Source organism: Phyllostomus discolor, chromosome 1 (assembly GCF_004126475.2).
Source record: "Phyllostomus discolor isolate MPI-MPIP mPhyDis1 chromosome 1, mPhyDis1.pri.v3, whole genome shotgun sequence".
NCBI lineage: Eukaryota > Metazoa > Chordata > Mammalia > Chiroptera > Phyllostomidae > Phyllostomus > Phyllostomus discolor.
The window spans coordinates 160,775,759-160,793,723 of record NC_040903.2 but is presented as its reverse complement, the minus strand read 5'-3'; the positions used below and the strand labels follow the sequence as shown (position 1 = coordinate 160,793,723).

General features: G+C 42.3%; 1 protein-coding gene across 4 annotated transcripts in view; it reads left to right on the top strand.

The window, feature by feature from the left end:
* Positions 1-17,965, top strand: part of FBN1 (fibrillin 1) — a 228,806-nt gene that overhangs the window by 110,759 nt on the left and 100,082 nt on the right. For all 4 annotated transcript variants that reach the window (XM_036033263.1, XM_036033266.1, XM_036033271.1 and 1 more), the window contains 5 exons: positions 5,398-5,523; positions 10,849-11,007; positions 14,908-15,087; positions 15,738-15,878; positions 17,613-17,732. In XM_036033263.1, coding sequence (XP_035889156.1) covers positions 5,398-5,523; positions 10,849-11,007; positions 14,908-15,087; positions 15,738-15,878; positions 17,613-17,732 — 726 coding nt within the window. The remainder of the gene's footprint in view (positions 1-5,397; positions 5,524-10,848; positions 11,008-14,907; positions 15,088-15,737; positions 15,879-17,612; positions 17,733-17,965) is intronic.

Here is a 17,965-nt window from a genome sequence, read left to right as displayed (position 1 = left end):
CAAGAGACGGAATCAGGTTTAAGATAGGGTAATATGGTTCACAGGACTTGTCCAGGCTGTTTTGTTTGCTGGCGTCATGGTAGCTCCCAGCCTGGACTAGAATTGTTCTCCTGCATCTCTTACCTTTCACTCCGCCCCATCAGGTGACATCGGTCAGGACTGATCACCTTCTGCCATTGTAAACTAGGAAGGAGACACTTAGATTTAATATTCAGACTGAAAGAAAAATGATTCAAAATCTTTTTTTTTTAATGCTAGCAAACCTATTATAGTGGTGTATCTAATGGACCAAAAATTCAGACTGAAAATTACTTAATCCTTTTCCACAGATATTTCCCCCCCGGCTACATATTGAAGTCAGTAACAAGATAAAAACAGAATACTTTTGGCTAGACCTTTTTTTTTCTGTCTGTGCCACCTACTGTTACATTAAATTCAAATGATGGGTTTTTTCCCTTCCTTTTTATTTTTCTACACAAAATTGATACTGGAAGATAATGTCCTGTCCGTAGTACATGGTTGCTGTGGGCACTGGTGCCCTGCCTCATTGTGGTAGGAAAGGAATCGGGAGTCCTCTGAGAACGCTTGGTGAGCTGGGTCCCTGCCAGGTTCCCTGCAGTGCTTCCCTGCAGTGCTTCCTGATGGAGATGGCACAGCTCTGGGCACAGGATGATTTCCAGATGGTCACCAGGGGGAGTTCCAGAAAATCCGGCCACGTTGCTGAAAGGGTGAAGAGACCATCCATGAGCCCTGGGAAGATGGGCAGACCACAGCAGGATTCTGTGCCCTTGTGAAAATTGGGCCAGCATATTTATCATTATTACTTCAGGTGACTTTTAAAATGTATCTTCCTCTGGAGCTGGAGAGGAAGGAACTAGGTACCTTTAGGTACCTTTAGCCCACAATAATAATAATAATAATAATAATAATAAAGCTCTAATTCAATAAAAATATGCTTTAGCAAACTTACAAAATGCTAACCTTCACTCCCTCTGTGATGGTAAAAGCAGTTTTTCATGAGATCTTCCTTTGGGAGAGTTCTCCCTTCTTCAAATATTCTCCTTTCCTCAAAACTTAAAAAAGGGTACAGACCAAGTCTTACATCAACACACAATTTAGGTACATTTGCAATGTAAACTAACTAGCTGAAGTGATTAAATAATAACTATTAATTTTTCATAAATTTAAGAAAAAGATTGGGAGTTAGAGCTGTGATTTGAGCAAAGGGAATCAGAGTTCACGGCCACCTCCGTTGCTAACTCCGTCGATGACTCTGCAGTCTGCGCCCTGGAAGAACAGAAGCGTTTTCTTTGTGGAAACCAAGTTCGTATTTGCATAGGTCGCTGTGGGAGGAAATCAAGAAGTAAAAAGTGTAATTAAAGGATTAAGTTTTAGTTCTGGAAGAAGTCCTTTGGATTCCTAATTAACCACTAGTATTTTAGGGTTTAGATTATCGCCAGCACAGCCTTTAATAGTTGTAACAGCACTGCATGATGCAAAGGACTTTTAAAAAATGTAGCTGTTAAGTTTGAGCACTCCCTAATATGTGAGCCAAAAACCTGAGGCTTCTTTCTGAGATAATGGCATATTTATCTGATTACTACCTGCTATTAGGGGCTCTTATCTCTTAGGCACCAAGGAGAGTTCCTGGGGCTACTCAGCCCATTGCCACAGACAGGGCTCCGCCATAGACAGGGCTCCGCCATGGACAGGGCTCCATCTTTTGCAGCTGGTTGCAGGCCCTTGACTCTCACTGTGCAAGGTCTTTGGCTCCCTACACAGTTGCTGAACGAAACCTCTATGGCAGAGACCTAAGAGCCCTGGGAATAAGGTAGACCTGGCCCTCGTCCTACTACTGCCGCTCATCCTCTGTGTGATCTCGGAGAAGTCATTACCAGCTCTGAGTTACTTCAACTTTCAAAGGAGGAGTTTGAACAAGGTGGTATCTAGGGATCTTTCCAGTTCTACCATCTGGGCTCCATCTTCATGTTTCCCGTTATTTTACAGCTGTGCTCAGACTGCCGGTGCTGCATGCGTGAAAAAACAGGCAGCTGACTTACCTGGTGCCACCGTAAGAGAGTATGGCCCATGTTTTCTTCCACATGACTTGAAGAAGCAGCTTGTTTACTTTTTAGTCACATATTTCCCACTGGATTTCATGTGTATAATAGAGCAAAGTTCATCTCTCAGGCTTAGTGACATTTGTAACTATTAGTGTCACATATTGCCTTTAAACAGCTGCCCAAATTTTTAGGGATTTTTTATCACTCATTTTTTCTCACTCCATCCATGACCTTGGATGGAACCCCTGAATAGCTGAGTGTCTCAATGATACCTATCCCAGAACCTGCCCCCACCTTCCTCCCCTCCTGCAAGAGAAGCCCCAGGATAGGGAAGTGGCTGAGGGACAGGAAGAGTATACCCAGGGAGAGCAGATGAAACAGAGGGAAGAGAAGGAAGACCAAGAACAAAGGACAGGGCAGCAAGTAGGGAGGAAAGGGCCTATCATTTGTGTCCTTTCTCAGGTTCACAGCAAGAAGCCAACGATGGCACAGACAGCTCCCAAGGAGCAGCTACTTCCCAGCAGCTCTGCCTCTCCCTCCTGCCCCAAGAAAACAGGGAAATGTCCAGAGCACACAAGTAGCTCTTCCCAGCCAAGCCACACTGCTCACCAGGTCCAGAAACTGATCTACTTTTATGGCTGGCATTTGACACAGACTGACTTACAGAAACCAGAAAGCCACTGTTCACACACTCTCTCCTACTTGGGATCCCTGAAACTCTATCGAACGGAGATAAATGCAGAGTGATAAGAGCCTGAAGAAGTACTAAATTAGTGTGAATGAGTTTCAGAGTGTAAGTGACTCCAATTCAAACACTTTATCCCAGCCTTTCACTGTCAGGGACTTCCACCACAGCCTGGTTGTGCAATCAGAACTCTTGCTTCCTTTGCTGTGAAGCAGTGGGACTGAAGAAGCAAGGTGGTGCGGGGAAGTAGAAAGGGCCTCAACACATGACAGAGAAAGGCTGTTCATTGAGGGAGGACCCTGAAGGGAATTCAGAGCCATTTACACCTTTTCAAACTGAACAATATGGCCTGGTAGTTTTACCTTGATCAGTGTGAAAATTCGGGAGGTTGTACTACAGTGTGTTTTCTAACCTGTTGACCTTAGAGGACATGCACCTCACTGGAAGCCCTGTCCCCTACCCCCTACCCTGCCTCAGCAGTGGAGACTTGGGTTTAATGTCACTTTATAAATAAACCTCTTTGCTCTAATTGGGGTTTTACTCATGCCAGTTTTACTCATGAAGGCCTCCTGGGCACCAGAATTATAGAAATCAGGTCTTACGATCATAACTCAACAGTGAGAATGAGATGAGTTGACAGACGCACAGCACTTGGACAATGCCCTGGCACTCAGTACATGTTAACTCATTGCTGTTATTGTTGTGACCATCTTCAGGAAAGGTCTGACTCGAACCTGGCCAGCACGTATCTGTCCTGCCGAATTAGTTCTGTTTGTAACATAGCTTCTTCTCTGATACATGCTGTCACGTAACCTCTTTGGGTATCGATGTGAGCTAGCTCTTCTTAGTAGGAATGGTAGCAATCATTTATAGTGACAGGTAGAAAAATATTTATTTTAATAGGCACTATCTCCCTACAGGATCTTTAATACATATTATATGACTTAGACATGAACTTTTAGGGACACTTTGGGAAAGGTACATTCTTCTTAATACCTTTGTGTTAAGTGATATCCTCCCCTATCCTCAAATGAAGTTGTTAAATCCCCTACACTCTTTGATATACTTGTTCGGCTTTTGTTGATTATAAGTAGGAGTGTGGCTGATAAATACAGAAGAATCAAAGTTAAAGAAGTGCTTAAAATATGCTTTGAGATATTATGCCAGTTCTGGAACCTTCAGCTCTGTCCTTGGCTGTTTCTCTGCTGGACTTTCACCAACGCCAGTGAAATATATATCTGTGGGAATAGAGTATTCACCTTTACCATCATACCACTTTGTAATGACAATATCATTTATGTTCTCATTGGCTCTAATAGAGGCAGTGAAACATTATTTGGTTTAGCCTCTAACCCAGCTTAGAAGAAACGAGATTTTGCTTTTAAAAAGGTGAAACTGCATATAAAGTGTCACTGTTGCCTTTCTGACTAACGGGGTGAACTTGAGTCAGAAGATACTTGAACCTGGTTCACTTAGAACTCTCTTTAGCTTTGTAACTGCAGAGAGCAGTACTTAAACTGGAGAATAAATGTTCTTATTTTCAAACTTGAAGGCTTTCTGAATGCCAGCAGTGTGAGTCTGGCCATTGCAACACTCGCAGGAGATTTGGGTCAAACCGCACCTCTCCCTAGGTCAGTGCAGAGAGCCCCACTTCCCTCAGAGGCGAGGCCCTGCCGGTATGCTGTGCCCTGTGTTCGCCCGCAGCCTGAGCAGGAAGTGCTCAGCTTCTTCTCATCCCTTGCTGATGCCACGTCTACTGACACCTGTCAGTGTCTGATTCTGGCTCTTGAAAAATCTCTCCTTGATGGAAATGATCAGATATGTCCGAAGTAGCCACTGGCTCTGGAGGCTAACCCCAGCTCTGGCCTCAGCCGACCCCACAGGCAGTTGGGGAACTGGAATGGTTTTCAGAGCTGTCCCCATGGCGCAAGATGAGCAGACCATCCTCTCTTGTCCACAGCTAGTCATTGGGTGTGGGCTCCTGGGGCAGATGCAGCCTCGGGTGAGATGTCTTCTGTGGCTCAGGCAGTCCGGGGACAAACCGAGAGCTGGAGGCCACCTGCTCATGCCACCCCTCTGGGTGCAGCACCCCAGTGGCCACAAAGTTCTCCAGCAAAACCCTCAGAAAAGCACCGGGTGGCAGCCTGAGGGACCCTTAGAACACCAGCTCAGCCAAGTGTCAGTTAGCACTCAGACCACATGGTCTTCTCTGTAGGATTTAGTATCTGCTTGGGGAGAGATCAGATTGAAACACAGTGCAGGAACTGGTACAGAATGTAGATCGCATAGAAAGGAAGCTTAATTCAATGCAAACCATGGAGAGAGAGGGGAAAAGAGAATTTTAGAATAAATGACATTTGGAATGTTAGCATGCTGTAGTCACTTGCTGAAACAAAATTACATTTTTAGATTTTTAAGGGGAAGATTCTTTTATTTTGCTCTAATAACTTGAATTTGGTAAATCCCTTGGGTAAGCCTGTGTCTGGAGGAGAAGCATCCACTCTTTGAATTCACTATTTTATGTGTGGCTTTTATTTTTAAAAGATTGCTGTTTCTGGCAACATGATTTGACTAATGTTATATCTGAACCCTTGAAATGACAATTTATATCGTGTTCCATGAGTATTGAAACTCTTCTTTATGTTCTAGATATTGATGAATGCAGCACCATTCCTGGAATCTGTGATGGGGGCGAATGTACAAACACAGTCAGCAGTTACTTTTGCAAATGTCCGCTCGGTTTCTACACCTCTCCTGATGGTACCAAGTGCATAGGTAGGTTTAATTAGAAGCACCGTGCATGGTTTCTGTAAATCAGTTCCATAATGAACACCTTTCTAAACAAGTCTGTTGAGGGGGACATACAATTTGTCACTTAATGTAAAATGTACAATTATGGAAATCTGTTCAACAGTCAAGCACCCCCTTAAAGTACAGAGGTAGCCTGTGGTCTTGTTTTGGGGGTTTATGCCTCCCATAAAGAGGGATGATCCAGGAGACCCTGTGGACATCCTCAGTCTCTAAGTTAACTTCAAACCGTGAAGCCATCCTTGACTCCTCTCTCTTTTGACCCCTCCCTTCAGTCCTTTCCTAGGACCTATGTTAATTCAGGTCTGAAGTTTTGCCATAATCTTTTAATTGCTCTCCCTGCTTCCTGGCTTCTCTATAATTTATCTGGTCAGATTTATCTTCCTAAAATAGTGCTTTGGTTAAATAACTCTCTTGCTCAGAAACCTTTGGTAGTTTTCCATTAGGATTTGGAAACTAGTGGTTTTCAGCCCCGTGGACCCTCCAGAGCTGCTAGGGTTGGAGATGGGGGTCATGAAAGTAGGGAGGCTGCGTGGAAGGGGCTCCTGTCCCCCAACCCCCACATCTACACCCTCCAGGCAACTCTGCTTTTATCTGGTTGGATGCTACTTCTATGAAAAATGTCAATTAAATAAGGGGTTCTGTTGTTTAAAAAAACAGACTCGACAACTGCCAGATTTAACAATTGCTAAGACTTTCTTCAATTCTAGAATGAAGTTCAAGTTCCAGAGTGTGCAGCCTAACAGCTAAGAAGCTTCACTCTCTCACCCCTCCCAGCCTTGCTGAGTTGTCAGCACAATCCCTGTTTCTCATCCTCAAACAGGCCATATGCTTTTTAAAAAAGTTTTTATTGAATTTATTGAGGTGACATTGGTTTGCAGATTCATACAGGTTTCAAGTGCACAGCTCAATAAACATCATTCCTTCCTGCCTGAAATCATACACGTTGCACCCAGCACTCAGGATATGCTTCTTCCCAGCTCCAGCCCTGTTTCCCACTTCTTCTCAGGTTCTCTGTCTTTGAAGATGTCCCAGATCCGCTTACCTGGAAGCAGTTTCTCCCTTACCTGAGGACATGCTTTTCATCAACGGCCTTATAGGGAAATTTTAGGTCTGCATGTTTTTATCTCCCTAATTATGCTCTCCTTAAAGACCCGGAGCTGCTGTCCTTAACTCCCTATGGTTCTCAGCACAATTCTTTGTGTGTTGTAGGCACTCAGTAAGTACTTGCCGAGTATCAGAGTGAGCGAGTCTTTACTAGTAGGACAAAGCTAGGAAGCCTGTGGCATATGGCTTTGGAGAAAAGCGAATGCGATCTTTTGATGTTTGTTTCTGGCCATATTTTTGAAGACACTCAACTTCACATCCTCACCACAGGCCATGGATTTCAGACCAAAACAAAATTGCACTTGAAATTCTGAATTCCTTTTTACTTAGTCACATATAATAAAAGCCGAGGGCAGTCTCTTACTGTTGACATTTGGATAAATATCACTCGTGGGGGAGGATATCTGACCTTTCCTTAGAATCAATGGTGATGCCCAAACTGCTTGATTTTCCAGGATCAATCTGTAGGTGCAGGGACTGCAGTGAAAGATGGAGAGTGTGAGATACACATAGCTCCTTTCCCGCCCAAACGGTCCCAGTTAGTGTGTGACCTCCAGTGGCAGTGCTTAGCAGAGAGGTAGATCAGAAGTTCTTTCCTGGCCAGGTAATAGGTAGATTTTTGTTTTTAATCTTCAAAGAGAGCCTCAAACTACATTAAAATGATTAAAATCCACTTATGTATCAGATTGTTTACATTTAAGATAGTCTTATCTTTTTACTAAAAATATCCATACTTTGTGATTTTTTACAGAGGAAAGGGAGCAGGGAGGGAACTAAGATTTATGGGTCCCTTCCTCAGAATGAGGTCTTTTATGGAAATTACCTGATTTAATGTTCACAGCAGTGCCTAAATGGGAAGAAGCTGAGGTTCTGAGAGTCCAGGTAAATAATTTGGTCCGGTCGTTTCAGTGACTAATAAGGGAGGGAGCTGGGCTTCCAGCTGGGCCTCCATCCATGGCCCAGACTCCTCCCCATGCTTCCTCCCAGATGAAGCCCGATACAGTAACTCTTTCTTGCCATATCTCTGGGTGAGCGCTGTTTCTCCATTTTTGGAACTTTATCATACCCATAATTAGCAACTTCTTATATAAAATTATCCAGATGAAATTTCTGCCTTTGTTAATGCTAATATTTTATACCATGGTAAACCAAAGAGATACCACCCTTCCCTCCCCCACTCCAAGTTATCCTTATTGGCAGGAAAATGCATATAATTTCCAACTTATATACAGATCCAAGGTTTGTTGGCAAATTGGTTGTTTGGAATTAGTAAATCTAACCAATAAAAAAATCCCATATGGAGATGTGGTATGTAGTATTTCCTTATGTATCTGTTCTATGCAGGAAATTCTGTTACCTTCTGTCACGGCATTCCGAGACTCTTAGACCTCCTTGGCCCCAGTGCCCACTTTGTCCTGTAAGCTCTGGCAGTATTACTTTATTTTATTTTGTGTTCTGTGATTATTCTTTGGCACTTCATAATGCTTTGTATAGGGTTGTCTTTCCCTATTAGTGTATCTATTACATCAGTTGCAGGGTCCTGCACCTGGTTTAGGCCTCACTGCTCTTAGCCCCTGTTTGGACACAACAATGTTAGTGATTGGATAGGAGAGGTCTATTGATAGGCTAAAATGACCTGCCAACACCTATTTATAATAATAAATGTGTTCTGATATAATGTATCTTCTGGGTCCTGAGAGGAAGAGCCAAGGGGAGAAAGGAGGAAAGTTTCCTATTCATTTTGTGCCAGTTGCCTTGGCCAGGGCAGATTTAACATAGATGGTGTTGCCTATGGTCCCCCCTACCTCCCTTTATCTCCTCCAAATCCTAACGTTCTTCTTCCTCGGCTCCCGTAGGTCTTCATATCATCCTAAAGCTGCCCCTTCCCCTCTAGGCAAAGTGGTCCAGCCCCAGAGTGGTTTCCTTCCCACTTATTGCAGCGCGGCTGCCCAGTGACATGGGAAACTTTGGGCTGGTGTGTCCAGAGGTCAGCTCCTCCACACACTTCCTGGTTTTCACACTTTTTCTTTTCCTTTACCTATTCTATTAGCCCATAGGTTTACTTCAAAATTTTAAGTTGTGTAAATGTGCATTTTAAACAAAGGCTCTCCTTTTTCAAAAAAATAGAGCAAAATGATCATTGTGTGTGCAGGTGCCATTTGTAAATGAAGGACTGTGGCAACCCAAACGTGTCTGATAATTTTTTCAGCATCCACCAATTTGATCAAGAGCCTCAGACCCACTGATAAAACATATAAGTCAGCCAGCTGGGCAGTAAAATAATGTCATAGTTAATTTGCCTAATAATAGACATTAGCCCATTAAGAGTTTGCTGTTGGCAGTTGCATGTGCCAGTTTTGCTCTGTAAGATAGCCTGTGCTGAAAATAATGTACACACGTTTTGGTCAAGTCTTGATACTAGGTTTTGACCACCAAATTCATTGGAAGCTGGGACATAAGCCAGTTTTGAACATCTCTTTCTATTCTTAACAGCCTTTGGTTTCTGTGCCCCAAATATTTACTAATCACTGAATATACAAAGTATTAGTGTCTTTCAGGCAAAGCAAATCAGGATGTAGGAAATTCTGTTTCTCCCCCTTCTTCAGGCGGAAGTGCCACCCTAGGCTTCACAGAGCATGCCTTGTCTGTGCCCCTGCCCAGCCCTTTACCCTGGGCCAGGCTGGGAGGAAACTTGCTTTGCCTCTTTGCTGAGAATGCTGGTCTGACCAGAGGTGTAGGAACTGGGGCCACAGAAAGTTTCTGGAGAGCACATGTGTTCTTGCTAGTGGTTTGAAGTAATTTTTGGAAATAATCTTGTATCCTTTAAAGCTGACTCATAATTCTATGGTTTGGCTAGCTTTGCTGTAGCCTTCTTCACGTGATGTGAATAATTTACCAGTTTCTAAGATAGCCTTGTTTTTTAATTTTATTTCACTTTATGCATTTATTGCAACCATTAAAGTTTGAAGCCTTTGTGTTCCTAAAAAGGGTGTAGATAAAAACAATTATAGGTATACCTTTCTTTGGGCAAACTTAATATTTAATATTTAGACTCATAGGAAACATGCAGATAGATTTTTGACTATTAAAAAAGTCTGTACTTTACAAAGGGATTTACCACTTACATTCTTTTAAATGACAGGCATATTTAAAATATTATTTATATTTCAAAACTTTCTTTTATATCAACTGTCTAGAGATGTGTGTACTTGAAGAGAGACATACCCTCTCATACCATATCTCACATGTGTTAGATAGAGCAAGGTGCTCACTGGGCTGCTTGCCTCCTCTGTTTGCGGTTCTACCTCAAAGGCCCATGAAAAAGTAGGCTTCTCCTATGTCACGGGCTCTTGTTTTGGTAGCCCAGAGTTGTACTTCAGTATGTCATTGTTGTCATGACAGTCAGACATGATGTAACCCAATAAAAGTGATATATAGAAAGAAATATGTCTTCTCATGTTGCTTTGAGATGATGCCTTCTGCCAAAGGAAAAAAAATTCTTCAAGAACCATTGTTTCCTATAGGGCTAAGAACTTGGAATCACGTGCATTTTGAACTTGTAAATAATTAGTGCCTTATAAAATCTGTTAGGGCCCCAGAACAAAAGAAAATCTTGATTAACAAGCATTGAATCTGACGACAAAGTGGCTCGTTCTTAAAAAAAAAAAAAATCTCACAAGTCTGACTCACAGTTTCAGTCTGAAAAATAAGAAAGATCTTTTAGAAATGTAGACTATAGTACAGACTTAATGTTATTTTAAAATAGATTTATATCAATATTTGCCTAAAGTGGCTCGAATTAAGTAGTTTGAAACCAAGGACAACACAGTCTCCCTTCAGTAGAGAGACATGTCTTTATAACTAATTAACTGTCACCGCCAGTGATTTTCTTAGTCTCTCTTTTCCTATGGCGCATATGGTTGTAATCATTCATTCCCACCTTGGGATTGGAATGTGGGACTTTGGCCAAGTGCACCAGCTCACAGGGGCAAAAGGTGTGAGCTGAAGAAGGGATTTCTGACGGAGCATTATTCCTCAGCGGCACACGCAGCTTCCCTTCCAGGGGACAGGAGCATCTGTTCCTGCTGCCAGAGCACAAGTGTGAAGCGTGGAGGTGATGGGGCAGCAGAGTGTTGTTACAAGTTTGAACTCAGTGATATGTGTGTGTTTTTTTTGTTCTCTCAGACGTTCGCCCAGGATACTGTTACACGGCCCTGGCAAATGGGCGCTGTTCTAACCAGCTGCCACAGTCCATAACCAAAATGCAATGCTGCTGTGACATGGGCCGGTGCTGGTCTCCAGGGATCAGCGTTGCTCCCGAGATGTGTCCCATCAGAGCAACCGGTAAGAGCCTTCCCGTTTACTGCAGGGTGTCCCAGCTCAGCCCCACCTGCCTCGCAGTGGTGTGCATGGTGCAGATTTAACGGGTATCCAGGTAGGTACGATTCCCCACAATAAAAGAGACAACATTCAGGGAAATTTCCCTGGATAACGAATAGGGAAACTACCAAGGGCCACACAAGTAACACTGTTTCCAGGTACTGCTTTCAGCTTAGCTTGCTTATGACTGCTGAATAGCAACATTTTCAGGAAGTACTTGTTCCCTCTTATTCTCATCTATTTTTTTTGGCCTTCATGTCTTCCTCAAATGCTCAGGAGAATAAAACACAACTCTCTCAGAGCCTTTTGGGTGAGTTACTCTGGATACACATTTCCTCCTTCCCTAACATCTGACACTTTCCTTTTCCTAGTCGCCAAGTTCTGTTGATTTTTTTTACAATGTCTCTTTTATCTGTCATATTCATTTCCATGTAATGTCCATTTTTTCTTGCCTGGTCTGTTGTGGTAGCCTCCTAACTGGTCTCAATGAAATCCACAGCTGCCACATACATTTCCCAAAGCATAACTCATCTAAAATTTAAAAAAAAAATTATGTCTGGGGGAAGTGAAGGGAAAGATGTCCAGAAATTTTTTCCCAGGATGCTCTCAGGCCACATATACTGGCCTAAGTCACTTTATTTCTTGAAAATAAAATTTTACTACCTAACCTAGCATTTAGAGTCCCCAAATGTGATGATCCCAGTTCATCTTTTAACCTCATTCTTTCTAATAGCTTTATATTCTAGTTAAATTTTATGATCAAGCTTTTCTCGAATGTAGTCACAGGATTTTGGAACTCAAGTGCTCTTTTTCCTTGATCCTCCTTCCCAGTTCAGGCCCTCACTCCCTCTTCTCCACCCCTGCCCCCCAGGCCCCTCGTACATCCTCTCAGCTGTTAAGGACTGGCTCAGGGATGACCTAACGAGCGGGAAGTGCTGCTGCCTTTGTCCTCAGTGCTGTGGTGCGAGTCCCATCAGCTCTGCTTTGTGTCTGTGTGTTCACAGATTGTTTTCACTAGTCAATAAGTCTTATTAGGAGGTCTCATTCATCATTATAGCCCCATATTCCTTATGTGTTTTTTAAAACAATTCCACAGAACTTAGTGAAATCTCACTTATAGGAGGTATTCAGGTGAACAATTTACCAAGTGACATCTTTCCCACCAGTTCTAAGTAAAAACTGAGGTTATAACTCCTTCTCAATCCAATTCCTGGAAAGTGTGTTTAAATCAGGGAAATTTAGGAGAGAAAACAAACGTGAGGATGGATAATGCTGAGTTAATGAAATACTTCAGAATATGCTATTCACAGAATGTGCATTTCCCATTATCAGGGGTTATATAATTGCTCACAGATGTTACTATAAAATTTCTGTTTATTGCTGAGAATTATATGTGTGGGTTAAAAAAGCAATAAAATCTTTCAATATATTTTTACATATACCAAGTCATATATTTTGTTCGATTTGCTCACTGTCTCTGGCCTAAAAAATATAACCCACCTTCCTTCATTCCCTAGGGGGACCACTTAGTAGGTCGTTGTTCAGACACACATGACTCCTGATTGAGACATATGGCTTGGGTACCAGGAAAATTGCTTTTTAAATACATATGTTAACTTGGGAATCAGCAGCATTGATGTGCTTGTCTTCCTATGTGGAGGCCTTGAATAGAGGGGAGGGAACACTAGAGCAGGTTTGGGTGCCTGAAGACCTATTTTGGGACTCATGGGGCAGAAACCCTGGCACCCTTGTGTAGCTTTGCAGGGAGCTGCTCTCCCAGGCATGCCATGGAAAGGTGCACAACCTGGTAACAGCCCAGAGCAAAGCAGGCTGATGGAGAAAACTAGTTTGTAGGTAGGTTTGTTTGTTTGTTTGTTTGCTCAAATGTTCTAGTACCAGTGGTATAGAGCTTGGGCCTCCTATGGAGAGTCATGATACAGAAGGAATATTTTAGATTGGCCAGCTTTTAACCCTTCAAAAAATAAAATCAGTATTACCTCTGGGTTTAATGGAGATGGGAAAGATGGATATCAGCAGAACAAAATTCACCCCAGGTTGCTGATCCTGAATGTAAAGGCACTCAATGGAAAGTTTTGAGGCTGGAGAGAGTAGGAAAGAGTACAGGACCCAGTTTGATATACTTTCCTAGAGAGGGCAAGATGAATTTAGTGGCATGCTTAAAGCAGTATACCCACCTAACTAGCAGATATTGTGATAAGCTATGCAACTTCTTTTAGATAAATGCTAAAAGACTAAAAAAAAGGCTAATTGCTTAGAAGGAAAGGAACTCCCTTAAAATAACTGGCATTCAATTAAATCCAACATAGTCAATGAATGCCTCTTATGTGCCAATGTAAGACACAATTTAAGGGCTAGACTGAGAGTGGAAGGTTGCCCTATGAATGCATCTCATTAAGACATTTTATGGTGTCCTAGAATAAGTAAGATTTCAATCCATAAGGAAATGAAAGATTTTGGTCTAATTTCCATTAATGGATTAAACTAACATAGAAAGCATCTATGGGAGAATCTCTGTGTGACAGTGATAATAAAATTATCATTATTCTGGCAAGAGTAAAACTTCATTAAAAATCACATTGTTATTTACTTATAGAAGGTAACTATGACAAAATATTACTATTTGCAAGAAACATGAAAGAGGTTAGTTAAGTAAATACATCTCTGGGAAACTGGGTACCATTTAAAAATCCCTCTTGGAAAGCCCAGGGAAAAATGTGTCACAAATCTAAAGATGATTTCTCCTAATAAAGACCCAGCATTTTCAAAGATAGGAATCATTGTAAGTCAGGGTGTCCTAGTTGAGAGGACATTCTGCATGATCAACAGCTGAACCCCAACCCCACTTTGCCCCATGAGCCTCCTCTCCACCATCACTTCATTGTGTTTTACAGATAAGTGTTGCTCAGGGCTTTGTCTCCATCCTCCCTTTTCCTCGTTTTCCACACCTTTCTGAAATGATCTCATCCACCCCCATGGCTTGAAAGAACCCTCTCTACTGGTAACTCCAAAACCTCTCTCCAGCCTGACTTCTCCTCTAGGCTTCACACTCTCTCATCCAAATGCTGTGTAACATCTATTCAAATGGAACCTAGCTTGCACCCACCAAACCTGCCCCCACTGTACCTTTCCTCAGTAACCTGTGCCAGCAGCTACCCAGTTGTTCAACCAGAAAATTAGAAGTCACTCTTAATTCCCTGTTCCCCCTGCTCTGACATTACTCCTGCACCAAGCACTACCCATGTATCTCAAAAATATGCTTCACATTTGTCCACTTCTGTCCAATTCCATCACGGCCTGCCTGTCCAGCTACTGTTATCTTGTCCTTGGTTCCGCAACAGCCTTGGAGCCCTTCAGTGTATTCTCCACATGTTGTTAGCAAGAATGAGCTTTGAAAATGTTCGCCTGATCACATCTCAACACAGCTGAAGACCTCCAGTGGCTTTCCATTGCACATAAAATAAAATCCAGGCTTTTCAGGGTATTCTTAGAGTCTTGCGGAATTCACAGGTGGGACTAGATGGAGCAAATGACATTTGTGTATTGTTCCTTGAGATGAATTGTGATATAAGTAAAGACTGCCTAGGTTTAGGAGGGGCATTGGTACACTCCCTAGGGAGTTTGTTTTGGGTTTTGAATTATTGTTCGAGTATGGCTGCTGCTATAGGTATTGGGGGGGGGGGAGAATGAAATCAGTTGGCTTTTTTCCTTTTCTCCATTTGACACTATGCAGTTTGAAGATCAGTGTTATTTGAATGTTTCTTTGAAAAGTAAGGATGACCTCCATGGATCAATGACATATGCTACAGCTCAGCCGCTATGTTCTGTTGTGTTGTGTTTTTCCAGAGGATTTCAACAAGCTGTGCTCTGTCCCTATGTTAATTCCTGAGAGACCAATATATCCTCACCCACCCATTGGCCCCGTTCCTCCAGTTCACCCTGTTGTTCCTGGCGTTCTTCCTGGACCTCCAATTCCAGTCCCTCGACCACCAGTGGAATATCCGTATCCATCTCGGGAGCCACCAAGTAAGGATTGGACAGTCATCTAGCAATTTTTCTTGCATTAGTCAGATTAACCTTTTTTGTTGTTGTTTATGCTGCTTTAGACATTAAATTTACCAAATCTTGGATGAAATTTTAGATGACAAAGAATGGTATAAAAACTTTCTCAATATTCCTGTTGCTTAGAGGAAAATGGGAGGTTTCATATTCTCTAGAGATTAATGTCCTTTTGTTATTGATGTTTTTGGTCAACTGTGAGCAAGTTTTAGGAGAGATTTAAATCTGATTTACAGGATGAATCTGTATAGGAGGTATAAAATTATTCTTTGGGTTATATATCATACAAAACAGTTTTGCAAGTAAATGCCAATAACTCATTGCCCATGTGATTTCTCCAACCTGGAATCCTGACAGTGAAGTGTAGACAGAGATAGGGAGGAGCAGGCAGAAGAGCAGGTGACTGCCGGGGCCGCATGGCTGTGTACACCACAGCGCACATGCGAACTCTGCAGGCAGGAATGGACATCTGCTTTATTGGAGCCAGATAACCTCTGCTCAAAGAGTGTCCCCCTTCCTTTATGACCCAGCATCTCACCCATTATTACCAGATTAAGTGCAGATGAAAGATGCTCTAGTTATAATAATTTTAATGTGTCCTAACATTACTCCTTTAGGGGTGCTGCCAGTCAACGTCACTGACTACTGCCAGTTGTTCCGTTACCTCTGTCAGAATGGGCGCTGCATTCCAACTCCTGGGAGCTACCGGTGTGAGTGCAACAAAGGCTTCCAGCTGGACCTCCGTGGGGAGTGCATTGGTAAGTAACAGATCACTAGGTTGGTACCAAGAGGTTATTGCAGTCCTGTTCCTCGACTGTATAAGTTTTCTACTCTGCTGTTAGCAAATCACCTCAAACTTAGTCGCATAAAACAATACAAATTTACTGTTTTAGAGATCTGAGGGTTAGAAGTCCAACACAGCTCAAATCAAGGGGTTATAGCGCTGTGATCCTCTTGGAGGCTTTTGAGAAAATCTATTTCTTTGCCTTTTCCAGTTTCTAGAGTGTGTGCATTCCTCATCTGGGGGCTCTCCCGCCACCTTCAAAGCCAGCAGTGTAGCATCTTCAGATTTCTCCCTAACTCCCTGGTTCTCTTTTCCAATCCCCCTCCACTTTTGAGGACCTTTGTGATTACCATGGGTGGATCTGTGTGATCCAGGGACTCTTCCCATCTCAGATCTGCTGGTTAGCAACACGGATTTCATCTGCAGCCTTAACTCCCCTTTGATATACAGCATGTTTACAGGCCTGGGGATTAGGAGGACATGAACATATTTGGAGGGCTGTTATTGAACCTCCCATAGCAACTTTCCACTTCTATTGTAAAATATATTCAGATCTTTGCTGGGAACTCCAACTTAAGTCATCTTACCAAATGCCTAACCATTAAAACAAAGCATTAAAAGTTTCTCAAAATTATGAAAGCTTTGCACACTTTACTAATTTAAATGGCTAACTTACCAACTCTCTCTAGTTAGTCATCAAAACTTGAAGAGAGAAACTTTAAACATTTGACAAAGCATTTCAGCAAGTGAAGGGAGGAAATGTCTCATGAGTTCATTTTATTGGATAAGAATGCCCAATTGCCATCTAATATTTTTTTTAAATAAATTCCTCTCTCAGTTCCGTTTCAAATTCCAGTTCTATAATTATGAATCAGGCAGAAACAAGTAGTTCTTGATTTCTCATGCTATGTAGTTTCCTGATGATATGAAAGCCCCTCCTAGCAGCATGTTGGAGAGTCATTCAGTTCTTAGAGGTCATCCAGAGCTGAGAGAAGAGCTAGCTCAGGGTTCGGGAGGATGAGGTCTGACCTGCCCCTGCCACTAAAGCATGTGACCTTGGCCAAGTAGGTTATCTTCTATAAGCATTAGCTTATTCATCTTTACAAGTAGAGGAATATAAACCAGTTTACCTCTAAGTAAACAGATAGTTCTATATAACTGTAAAACTAGTGGAAGCCTATTCCCGGTACCTGGCAGAGGTAGGTGATAGAAGACTCCATAGTGGGTGAGAATTGCCCCTTACAAGACTGTGGTTTCATGTTTTGTTCTGATGTTTTCAGTGGAATTCAGCAGGTGATGCTGAGATGTGGTTAAACTTCTTTTTGTTTTAACTGAAAAATCAAGCTTTAAGAGATGCTCAGAATCCTAACCAGAAGCTACTTTTCAAGTGTTAGTCTGTTTGATTCTTTTGGGCCAGACTCAAGGAAGATAAAATGTTTATTAGCTTGGAATGTTTAGCTGCTATGTGTTTGGCATTTTTCTCTGAAAAATGACACAAGGAAATAATATACTTTAACTGCTCAACCAGTCAGTTTTCAAGTGGCTGGTGACACGGCACACTGCAGTGGGAAGAAAAGAGATCCTTTCATTTGGCTATTCACTTCTTAAAGGGAAAGTTTTTAACATGTACAGGAAACCAATAAAATGGTCTTAGAGTTATGAGTTATTACTAGTGACTTTTTTTACTAAAACATGCTGTGTTTTTCAGATGTTGATGAATGTGAGAAAAACCCCTGTGCTGGTGGAGAGTGCATTAATAACCAGGGCTCCTACACCTGTCAGTGCCGAGTTGGCTACCAGAGCACACTCACCCGGACGGAGTGCCGAGGTATGGTCCTCGCTTGGAACAGGGGGCATGTAAGCGGAGTAGGTGACTTGCTTTGAAGGAGCTCAATGGAGTTTCAATAACCTTTGTCAGGAGAGGCTAATATGGCCACACTGACTTTTGCACTTAATTCCAAAGTTACTTGGAATATTGTTACTTCAAAGGGTGATGTTGTAAAATCTGGTGAGCATTCAGATTATTTTAAAAGATGCTTCTGTGCCTGCAGGAATGTCCTA